Here is a 12,725-nt window from a genome sequence, read left to right as displayed (position 1 = left end):
GTGTACGACGCGCTGAACCCTACTCAAAAATTTCACAGCCTCTGGAGCCAGAAAATTATAGTTAAGAATTGAATAGATCTTTACTACAATTTTATGCAGTCATTCACAAAAATTTCGGATTCTGATAGTGATTTTGAAAATTTTCGGATAATTCGAATATCCGAACTATCCGTGATATATTTTTTAATTATTAAATAATAAATATTATTTATAAATTTCGGATAACTTTTGGATAATTTGGATAATTTTTCAGATATTTTGGATAATTTTTGGACACTTCAGATAATTTTTTGGATGTTTCGGATACCCGGAATATTTATAAAAGTAGTTTCTTAAATTTTTATTATTATTATTAGTATTATTTTTTTCTAAATTTTTGGATATCCGGTTTACTATCCGATCAGATATCCAAACTTCGGATATCCAAAATTTCATATTCGAATTCGGTCATTCGGAAAGTGAAATCCACTATCCGAAAAGTCTTACGTGTGATATGAGTTAATTCTTATAGTTTATTTATTTATTTAAAATTAAGTTGTTAAAATTTTTTATATGGCATCATATATCTTTAAAGTTAATGTATATTAAATACATGTTTGAAGTGGGAGTAAAGGCATTATATAAGTATATCATTTCTAATAAATTCTTTAAGGAACTATTGCTACCATTTTAATAAAAGAAAACCAAAATAAATAACCCAACACAATAATAATCCACGCTACCAAAGTAACCAACAATCTTTGGTCATAGGAGATTAGGAGGTCCCAAGGGAAGGGTGGATTGCATTAATTATAAAGATTAATTTATCAAAATGATGATTTTGATACTAATTGTGTACTTTTACATTTAATGTTCGTAGTTAATAATTCTTTGCAACTCTCTTTGATAGAAATTTGAAATTTCAAGAGGCCCAGGATTGTACTTTTCTTGGGTTGTCACTTAACAAATTTCTTAGTTCTAACATAGTAACATATTAATAAAATTAAACTTTATGTCCAAAAAAGTATTATTAAAAACCAGTTAATATTTCATTATTCCCTTTCATATATTATAATATATTTGCTAAATTACATTTGTAAAATTAAAACTTTTAGTTTTATACATAATCTAGTATAATGTAATATTAACAATTGATGTATTGAAGGTCCTATAATTAATCTAAAATACAATTTTGTATAACTAGATAAAATCATCATGATTTGTAACATTATAAATATGAAAAAAGTAAGTTTTTCTAAATATTAACTAAAAACATTATATTTATGTATAGATAAATAAAATAAATAATAGCAAATATTTATAATGAATTATGTATACGATAAAAAATATAAGAAGTTATAGAAGGCAATAGTGAGATGGTATTAGGAGTGTAGACTGTAAAGGAGAGGAGTAGAATCATCGAGTGACTAGGGGAAAAAATATTCATGTAGTACATATTTATCTAATCAAATACATATTTCATGTATAATAATATATATTATTTTTTTGTGTTTATCATAATTTAATATGCATGCAAATATTTGTTGTGTAGTATATATTTACCTTATCAAATAAAATTATTAGATTTATATATACGTCCGCTTAGGTTCGTGAGACTAGTCAAACTCGGTATATGACCGGACTCGAGCTCGATTATTTAGCAAACTCTTGGTGAATTGCTTAAACCTAAGTTCATCACATCAAAAACATACTTTCACCGTTGTTTATATTCTTTGATTCACATACCTTTACAATAAAACTTACTTATTATAATAAATTCCTAATACTTATTTGACTTAAAAACTATTTGTTGATTTTGTTAGAAGGGTGTTGTATAAAGTGAAACAGTAGTCAAATATGTTAAACATTGTGTGAAACCTAACGAGCCGGGGGTCTCACCAGAAGCAGCCTCTCTATCCCTATGGGGTAGAGGTAAGGCTGTCTACATCTTACCCTCCTCAGACCCTACCGTAGCTTTGCTATTGGCAGGATATACTGAGTACGATGAAAAAAAAATTGTGTGAAACCTAAGATTAGTCCTAATTACTACCAAAATGGTAAGAACATAGTGGTCAACATATCTACAATCACAAGTTTGACCAGAAAACATTGTCCAAAAAAGCCAGTTTTCAACTCCCTAAAATGCAAGGTAATATATGCCTTAAAGGTACAATTAGTGCCTAATAAAGTATTTAATATGTGGTTAAAAGCCCATTAATTTGAATACAAAACAAAGAAAGTAATGCCTTTATATGGGTAGTATCTTACAATATCAAATCCTTTAATGTAGCACATAACAAACCATCTATATATATAAGAACCTACACAAATAAGCCTTACAAAACTTAAATAAGTTTTTCTTTTTTTTTCAGTTTTTATGGCATTAGAATCAGAAGTGTGTGATGATGGTGGTGGTAGCACACCAAGCATGGCGGTTGATGGGCAGCAGCCACCGCTACTAGCGGTTGATGAGCAGCAGCCACCGCTAATGGCGGTAGAAGTGGTGGATGACAAGAACAAGTCGCCACGACACCCTCGTTGGACAAGACAAGAAACACTTACACTCATCGAAGGCAAGAAAGTTGCCGAGAATAGGGGGCGTAGGGGACGAAGATCAAGCTCGGTTTTCGGGTCGGACCATGTTGAACCGAAGTGGGACTCGGTTTCATCGTATTGCAAAAAACGGGCGGTGAACCGGGGCCCGGTACAGTGTAGGAAAAGGTGGAGTAATATGGTTGGTGACTATAAAAAAATAAAAGCATGGGAGTCACAAGTGAAACAAGAGTGTGATTCTTATTGGGTGATGAGAAATGATTTAAGGAAAGAGAATAAAATGCCCGGGTTTTTCGATCGGGAAGTGTTTGATGTGTTGGATGGGAAAGCGGTTACTAAGGAGGCTTATAAGTTGGCTTTGGTGACGGTTAGTACGGATGCAAATCATGAGAATGAGGTGTCGGCGATGGTGGGAGAGGCCGAGGAAGAGGGTGGTGGTGGTGGTGGTGATGCTGAGGTGGAGGTGGATGTTACTTTTGATAGTGGTCGGCGTGCCACCTCATACGAGGGTCTTTTTCCCGAGTATGATAAATTAGAGGAGGTGGAGATTGGAAATGGGAAAGGTCATGATAATGCATCACCGGATATCCATGATCCGATGCCTATTTCAGGTTTTTTCACTTTCGTGTAATGTTCGAAGTGTTGTTGGGAGTCCTTTTAACATTTTTGTTATGCAATTGACATGGTGTTTGGACAGGTGTTCAATTAATTCAGAACACGCGTCCAAACACCTGTTTAAAAACTTATCTTTGGATACTTTAAATGCTAATGTTTGACTTTGACTAACAGAGAAGAGGTATCAACCGTTTTACATGGATTTTACCCAAGGTAAAGTTTTGTTAGTTTGTTACTAATCATATGTGGCAAATTTGACCAATTTATTTAAACAGGACGATTTAGGCTGTTTTTATCTAAACGGGTTAAACGGGGAAATTTTAAAAACTTGGCTAAAGATAAAATGGGCCGAAAAGGTTAAAAGTAGCCCAAACTTTTTAAAACCATTGTGTTCAAAAAAGGTCATTCAATAATATGGATAATAAAGTGCTGTTGGGTCGGATCAATAACGCCCAACCTGTGTTGACCCGTTACCAAGGATGTGAGTTCATGGCACGACACAAACCTAACAAGAAATTCGCAGGTTTGAGTTTAGTTTAAAAAAGGTAGGGTCAGTTTCAAGTCCTGCGAATCCGTTTAGTTAAACAGGTAGTGCATGTAGATGGGTTCTTGGGTTGACCCGTTTAACCCTTTTTTTTCTACTTTATGTTTTAAAATGTATTTTGGTTTATAAATTAAAGTAGTTGGCAACGTATGCCAATTTTAAAACTTTAAGAGAAATTGACACGAGTTTTTAAAATTGATACCCACTTAGCTAAACAGGTAGTGCTTGTGTCAACCCGATGGGTTCATGGGTTGACCCGTTTAACCTTTTTTTTTCTACCTATTTTATGTTTTAAAATGTGTTTTGTGTTATAAATTAAATTGGTTGGCAACTTATGCCAATTTTAAAACTTAAAAGAGAAATTGACACAAGGTTTTAAAATTGACCGTGTTCGTGTCAACCCATGACTATTAGTTGTGTGTTCCGGCTCATATTCCCGACACAAAATTTAGGCTTGTGTCGTGTTAGGGTTCATGTCAAGTTGAACGCGCCAACCCACGAACATGACCCGTTTAACACCCCTACGATCACCCAACACGTTCATTTTCTTCCGTATTCTGTCTAGCAGGAAATATGCAGGAACAACACCAAAACCCGATCTATTGGAAAGAAAGTATGCCTCAAGAGGGATGTAACAAGAGGAAAAGAGTATCAACGGATGAATCTCGAGACAAAGACTTTAACGATCGATTAATCAACGTTCTTGAGAAGAATGGTGAGATGTTAAACGCGCGAATGGAAGCCGAGAACACAAACTCTCAGTTGGATAGGGAGCAGGGAAAAGAGTACAATGACAGCATGGTGTCTGCTCTTAACAAGATTGCAGAGGCCTTAACAAAAATTGCTGATAAATTATGACTTATTGGAATATGTAATAGTGGATTTTAGTAGTAAACTTCTCATTTCTGTTTAATTTTCTTTGGAGAAATTAAGATAGTAAGACTTAATAGTTGTAAGACATATTTTGGTCTGCCAATTCTCTGTTTTCTTTTTATTTATATGTGTGAGAACCTCTTTCGGAAAACTCATATGTCCCGCAAATACCCTACTAACCAATAGAAGCACGTAAATAACAGTATGTGTTGTACAGGCTAGAGGTGCACAAATTGGGTTTTCCTCCCATATCAGTTCGGGTTGGGCCAAAGAAAGTCAACTACGGTTTTCTAGGGGAAAAGGGTCGTGTTTTAATTGGTTCGGGTCAGGTTCAATCAAACAGGTTTCAAAATCGAGTTTGGTTCAGGTTCAGAACAAGGTTCGGCTCCCAGCCCGTTTTTGTGTGTACCTCTAGTACAGGCAAACCTCTGCAAGAGGTCGATAGCTTATGAAGAAAAATGATCAGGGGTCACAATCAGCCGGGTATGAGATGGAATTTGATAATCCCAGTCTCAAACCCGACTATAAACGCCCATGTCCCATACTCAATACTCATTACCCATCGGGTTCACGGATATACTTACAACTCAATCTTAAACTAACCTAACAGACTGGTTTAAAATTGCAAATAGTCAATTACACCATTAATTAAGTAATTAACAACTCAATAAATTTCAACTTTTCAAGTATCTCACTTCAACATACTATATTTTTTACAACTATATAACATATTAATATAATCAGTTTCAATTTGGTAAACAGGTTCAGGGAATTGGTCAAGTATCACCGTATGTCGTACCCGACCCAAACCCGCAATTATTTAAAAAAAGAATATCATACCCGGATACCCGTCCCATCATTTCAAGTTGAAATGCCTACTCAAATAATATGCAATTAAGGAAGAAAATGAACAAATAATTTGCTTATTTCTACACTACCCAGTTTCTTAAGAGTCTATGATTCCTCATGATCATGTACACATTATTATTCAGGGATCAAATTAACTCAACAATAATCTTACAACAATTGTTCTAAGATGAACCCTAAATATCACCTTCTTGATTATCACTTTCCAATGTTAGGCGGCAAAGCATTCGGTTCCAGATGCCAAGAACTCTCGGGAATCCCGTGCCCTCCGATTCCAGGCACTCGGAAAGCCGGAATCCGATGCGAAAAACATAACATCTCTCTCCTAGACAACCCGCGAACCATTTCAAATCCGTCTTCCGCTTGCATCCGTTGAAAAAAAGTCAGACACCCTTTGACTTCAACTAATCTAGCCACCGTCATCTTCTCCCCGTCAGAAAAGTCAGACAAGATTTCAACCACCCAACACTTACTCTTATCATAGTTGGCCCGATTCCAACCCGACTTCCAGTTTCTATAAACCGCCCAAATCTCACCCTTTGATGGGTAAATCTTGTAAACAAAATCGGTCGTGCTTTTGAAGCAGTTGACCATATGGGAGAATTGATTTATCTCAAGATTGACTTTGACTTCTTTCGCTCTAAACATCCCACATACTATAGGCAAGTTTCGGGATTTCCACCCCGCTTCAATCTCAAAACCACCCTCAGGTTCTAGAACCGTTGCAGAAAACCCACTCGGTGAAATCATGTTGCTAATGAGAACATATTGGCGAGGCATCAAGTCTTTCCCCGGGTATATACCCCAAACCTGGCCCGTTGTGAAGTCATTTGCAGCCCAATTAGGGCCCAAAACTGAGCTTTGTGGGTTGGGCCTGTTTGGGTTCAGTGCAGAAACCATAAAGTCAGGGCCTTTCTCTTCAACCACGGGCCCATCATCCGGATTTCTTAATGCCAACTGGTCGAGCTCAAACATGCCATCATTAACCCCGTAAATCTCACCGCCTGTGAACCTATAAGCCGGGACATTATGGGCCAGCATGTACAAATCGCGGGGCCCGATACGAAAATTGTTGGACTCACATGTTTGTCGTTCGTATATGCTTTTGAAGCCGTTGACTTTGACCAATTGACCACACGCGACACCGTTGTAAATAGAATAATCAGTAATAATTTCAACTAGCTTAAAAGAACACCCTTTAACGATATCCGGGTTGTAAGACCATTCCTCAAGATCAAAATTGTCATATACCGCCCAAACTTCACCCTTTTTCGGGTAAATCTCGTATAAATCTTCACTGATTCCTGAATCCCACGAGCACTTATACGAGAATACCCCTTTCAACCCGACCGTTCCGCTTCTTTCTGTATCTATACAAAATGACCCGCAAGCAACGGGCAAACCCGCATCAAACCATCTTCTTTCGCCTTCGGTTACTGGAATTGGTTTCAACCATGTAATTTCAACTTCACCCTCTGATCTTTGACCAATTTGACCGTATCTACCCCCAATGCTTGGCTCAGTTAAGTTACAATGAACCGCCCAAATATCCCTTTGTTCAAGATGCTCGGGTGTTCTGTAAGTATCAAAATTGTAAAAATCCTGCCTTTGTGCTTGTGATCCCGAGTTAATATCTGTGTCTTGGCCTTTATACCCTTCAGAAATTACATCAGAAGATGAAGAACCTGATTCTTGTAAGTTAATGTAATTACCATTAACTTTATCACTGATGCTTTCTTTTTCAGGATTGCTTTCAAAAGATTCATAATTCACCCAACTTGTACCTCGTTTAATATCAAACGCCACACGCTTTTTCCTGTCAGAAAGGACAGAATATGCTTCCTGTAAAAGCTTAATAGCCAGTTCGGTTGCAGGGAACTTGTATTTGATCGGTTGTAAAAGAGACACGAGTTTTTGATATTGAGAGGTTATATCAGCGAAAGTGGATGAAGGCATAAGTTGAAGAATCCAATAATAATCAGTTTCATAACCCGGGATTATGTTTGTGGAGGCCGATACAATCTCACAAACTGTTAGCATCGGTGTTATGTGATCGAGCGATGGAAAAAGCTGTTGGGCCTTTTTAAGTTTTGTTCTTGCAGCAATGTAATCATTAGAAAGAATTAACTTTTCAGCATCATTTTTTTCTCTAAGAGCTTCTACCTTATTGTAAGACATGGCGGTCGGATTTTTATGGTATTTTTATATCAGTTCATACTCGGAAACTTCTAAAGGTATTGAAGAGCATAAGTTACCAGTAAGCCAAGTATATTTATATGTTCCTGCATTAAAGCTTCATGTTAGTTCTGTGGAATAGAAAAAAGTGTGACGAAATTGCAGCATAAAAACCTAATTAACTTTGTAGCATACTTCAGGAGTTAAAAGTTAAACCTTAAGAAAGAACAAAATAATTGACTCCCTCGAATAGAACATATTATATTTTGACTTAAAGTCAAGCCAATTACTCTTCAAATTACAAAATGAAGCACAAATTTTCATAAGAATTTAGTATCAACATTTTTCTAAATGTAGCTTAACTTTGATGTCAGTTAGTTTTAATGTTGGACAGAGAAAGTATTGTGCAGCATGATTGACTATTTAATTCCATAGGACAACACTTTGAAAAAACTAGAGAGGTTAGGGGATAACTATTTCAAGTTGACACATGTGTAACCGACGCACACGCGTAACAGGCAATGGAGCAGGTGTAACCAACGCTGTACACGTAACCGACGCTTAAACGCCCGTATCCGGCGCCGGTTACACGCCGAGCACTAGGTTAAGTGCGTAATGGGGCCTGGTTACATGCATACCGGCGTTAGGTAACATGCGTCCCACCGGCGCCAGTTACGTGTCTAACGCAAAACCTTCTGAACCGAACATTTAGGAAGAATTTTTTAATTTCTTTCAATGAATGGATTTTAGTCAAATTATTTGAATTTTCTCTGGTTATAATTTTTATGCCATTTTTCAAACCAACTTGTTCTAACCCGAACCCCTCCTGACCCAAACCACCATAACCCTTTATTGAATTGGCCCGTTTTACCCGAACATGTTCTGACCCGTAACCTGAACCCGCCTGACCCAACCCCTTTTCCAAGTTTAGAATTGATAATTTCAGGATGAGTTGATCTGTAGACGGCAAGAGGAGACGTGGATGAGGAAAGGCCACCCATTATGACCCGCATCTACTTTTCATCGGCCCATTCTTATGTGTGATTGTATCAGGTCTTCCACTCATTATGCCCATATCAACCCACCTAAAAAATTATTTGAGGCCCAAATGGCCCATTATGTACTAATAATTACCCATATTGACCCAAAATCCCAAATATAAACACTAAGGTTTGTTTTGCCAGGTTTAACTTTGACATAACACAAGATTCAACAAAGTAACATAATACAGTACTCTTTAATGCCCAGCTTATGATGAACTTCTTGATTTTGCCACTTAAGATAAGATAACAAATATTGTCCCATCAAAATACTACCACGGAAGAACCATAATAAAACTATCAATTAGTGATAAATATATCAACTTATATACAAGGTAAACATATCAACTTATATGCAAGGGCTTATTGGTTAAATATTATAGTTCGATAAATAAACTAACTTATTGAACAGTCACATTGCCATATAATTAGATAAATTCAAACATTTTCCCGTTTGGTGAGTTGACTATTGATAAGTTGGTCATGACTCATGAGTTAGTTTAACTGCTAAGTCAAAACTTCATAATAGATAGTTAGATTTCTAAACAACAAAATACATGAATTAGCACACAAGCAATTCAAGGTGATTTCAATTTGAAAGTATTCATTCAAACTTATATATTTTATAGCATTTAGGGTTAGCCTCCAATTTATAGAAGAATATGCACTTTCTTCATACAAGTTTGATCGTTAAATGCATAGCATGGAGATCAATAAACAAACATAAAATTCATTAAATGATATTGATCTATCATCTTTATAATGGCATGTCCTTTCATGTGATACGGAATAATTAAGCTTCATTAGTATTTCTACACAACAAGCAAAAACCGTCGCGATCACTCTCAAAATTGTAACATATTTATTTTATATATTTTCTTACTTGCAAGGGAACAGCCATTCTATTCCCTTGGATAGAGGAACGATTTGCCCCCATCACATCCTCTCTAAACCAGCAAACCCTATCAATAGCTCTGTTATGAATAAATTCTTCTGGGTCATCATCATCATCATCATCGTACTCAGTATATCCCACCAATAGCAATGCTATGGTAGGGTCTGAGGAGGGTAAGATGTAGACAGCCTTACCTCTATCCCATAGGGATAGAGAGGCTGCTTCCGGTGAGACCCCCGGCTCGATAGTAGTTTTGAATCAAGCCTTGGACATAAGACACATAACACTCAATCATCGGGACACCGGCTGATTGGTGCATGTGCCCTTGTCTTTCGGCTATCAACGCCACCACATGATGCCTGATTAACCTTCCGCCACTTTTAACGTTATTTTCACGTGATTAGTAAAATAACGTCAAAATTAGCGCAATTTTACTTTTGCCCACCCAAGGGTTCACACATATATACATTATATGTGCGCACCGCAAGCAGGGCGTGAATAAATTCTTCTGGGTATGTTTGTTTTTTGTTTACTTGCATGTTCATCCAAAAGAGAAAATACGACCCCAAAGATTTGTATTTCTTACTTTCTTCCACCGGAATGTTTCAAATGAACATGAAAAGATATCAAAGGCAATATGGAAAGATGATTAACATGTGAATGTTTTCACATGCTATCAAAATAATTTCTGTAAGATTATATCCCTTTGCTTTCTTTCTTTCACCGTGTAGATTGGCAAGAAACCATATTTCAATTTAATGATCCATATTTGAAATTTATTCTTATAATCAACCATACTCATTTAGGCTAGCATATGTGATCATCAATAGTCATTATCTTTATGTAATTACACTTCTTATTTGTACCAAAGTAGTAATAGACTAATATCGTAAGTTTAATTATTACCTTTCACTAATTAGTTAATGAAAGAGATTTCCTTAGACAAAAGCCATGTGTGTAGTATTAGTTATTCATCAAAATGTGTTCTATTAATTATCATGCATATCGTTTATTTTTGTGTACAGCAAAACGAACAACAATAAAAGTAGTCTTGTTCTTGATCATCTTTTACGTTAAAGATATTTTAATAAATCAACTGAGTCGATGTTTCATTTTCTATTCATGAGCATATGAACCATTATAATCAAGTTTAAACTTTTAATATCCTATTTACTTTTCATCGAGCGCAATATTGTCCATCCAAATATTATTATCGAGAGACCAAAATGTAATTATCAATAAACGATAACCATATCAGCTTGTATACATCGGCGGACCTTGTTAAATCCATGGGGGTCGCCTGCACCCCATGGAATTTTCATTTTATTCACTATATATACTAGTAAATTCAGACCAAGCCCCAAGAAATTTAGACGCCAACCCCAATAACATTTCTACCCTAAGAAAACTAGTTAGAAATTTAGAAACTTAAAAAATTATAAATAAAACTTCTAATATAAATAATTTAGCACATTTAAACATATAAAGAAACATCTGATGTTTGCTTAATATTTGATAGAAAACTTAATTAGGTTCTTGATTACTTGTTTAATTATGTGATTATTTTCTTGATTAGATGATGATTTGGTAGATTCTGATTATTATTATTATTATTATTATTATTATTAATGTGTGTATTTTTAGTTTAAAGTTAGATACTTAGGTAACAAGTTAAAACCTAAAACTTGGTTTTTATTATGCGCCCTGACCCGAAACAGTTTTTTATAGCCATATCACAATAAATTTCCGACCATCAAAAACTACTATGTCCGCCACTGCTTATGTAGACGTGCGTATCAGTTAGCAATTACAACTTGATAATTAAACTAACTTATCAAACACTCACAAGGCAATATAACTAAATAATTTCCAACATTTTGTACCTCTATTCACAGCTTAAATTAAACCTTTTTTCCCAGCAAAACGAACTTTAAATTAAATATATTTAGTATTTTACTGAATCTGTCGGAGAAAAATAAGCTCGGAACCATCGCACTCTGGTTCTTCCGAGTTCTGACAGTGATGATTTTTTAACGAGTTTATTATTTTATTTAACACTTTAAATACTTAGTACTTCTATTCTCAACTTAAATTAAACCTTTTTTTACCAGCAAAACGAACTTTAAATTAAATATATTTAGTATTTTACTTAATATGTCGGAGAAAAATAAGCTCGGAACCATCGCGCTCTGGTTCTTCCGCGTTCCGACAGTGACGATTTTTTAACAAATTTAGTATTTTATTTAACGTTTTAAATACTTAGTACTTGCTTTTTTTATTAATGAATTTACATTTTATTCTATGTTTCTTATTACTTTTTTTTTGGCTAAATTAATATTATTTATTAATTATTCAAATAAAAGTTTAACCTAATTAGGCAACCAACCAACCAATGCAAGTCAGTTCCAATGTTCATATCAGTTCTAGTTTTCCAGATCTAATAATACTCATCAAAGCTAGGGCAAATGTGAGTTTCCTAATTAATCACAAAACTGAACCAAATGCAGAAACCCTAACTTTTACCTAAGATAGTAAAAAGCAAAAATACACCATAAATAGTTAATAATAAGTTAATAACAATAACTGCTACAAAACCTAACTAACAAAATGTACAAAAACCGCAACAAATCAGCTCCGATTAAGCTTCCAAAACAATTCATCAACAATTGCTAACAATTAACACTAAATGCACGAAAATTGAAGCGGAAACTTACGACTGTGTGATTAACATACCTAATTTTGCAATTAGAGCTTCAATTGATGACGAATTTGATAAATTTGAGGCGAATTGAGCAATTTTTGAAGGTTTAAGCATGCATGTAGATGTAGAGAGAGAGAATTTGATAAAGATGAAAGTTGGGGATTTTGGGGAGGGTGTGGAAAGCGCAGTGTTTTCCACTTCCTCTAACCCTTCGATGTGGGCCCCACGTTGGAAACTAGCTGGGCCTATTTTTAGTAATGGGCCGAATTTAATAAAGTTTTCTTAAAAAGCGTGTAGTGTCATTTTCGTACATGTCGGCTGTCGTTTACTTACTTTTGTTATTTATATGTAATATGTAAAGGTTTTTTTTTAAGTTGGGGTTTTCGTTCAGATCATTACCCATGTTAGTTATATTTCGTTAAATTAGTGACACTTCTTTCTTTTTATTAAAGCCTCAATGACATAACTACGAGTCTACGAGGC

The 12,725-nt window shown here is 35.2% G+C and overlaps 2 protein-coding genes across 2 annotated transcripts; one reads left to right on the top strand and one right to left on the bottom strand.

The window, feature by feature from the left end:
* Positions 1-2,407: 2,407 nt before the first annotated feature.
* LOC143531191 (trihelix transcription factor ASR3-like) lies at positions 2,408-4,549 on the top strand. Its single transcript, XM_077026538.1, has 3 exons — positions 2,408-3,143; positions 3,322-3,360; positions 4,257-4,549. Exons 1-3 carry the CDS (start codon positions 2,408-2,410, stop codon positions 4,547-4,549), a joined length of 1,068 nt encoding a protein of 355 aa, XP_076882653.1.
* A 1,080-nt stretch (positions 4,550-5,629) lies between these two features.
* LOC143531167 (uncharacterized) lies at positions 5,630-12,331 on the bottom strand. The gene is made up of 2 exons (XM_077026519.1): positions 12,275-12,331; positions 5,630-7,713 (listed from the first exon to the last, which is right to left on the bottom strand). The coding sequence occupies exon 2, from the start codon at positions 7,607-7,609 to the stop codon at positions 5,630-5,632; it is 1,980 nt and encodes a 659-aa protein (XP_076882634.1). The 5' UTR covers positions 7,610-7,713; positions 12,275-12,331.
* Between the last annotated feature and the right edge of the window lie 394 nt (positions 12,332-12,725).

This window comes from Bidens hawaiensis, unplaced genomic scaffold, assembly GCF_021521415.1.
Source record: "Bidens hawaiensis isolate Kalapana, Puna unplaced genomic scaffold, B.hawaiensis_p1.1 tig00009086_1, whole genome shotgun sequence".
Taxonomy (NCBI): Eukaryota; Viridiplantae; Streptophyta; class Magnoliopsida; order Asterales; family Asteraceae; genus Bidens; species Bidens hawaiensis.
Note: the sequence above shows the minus strand (reverse complement) of the source record. Positions and strands in the feature narration are given on the sequence as shown.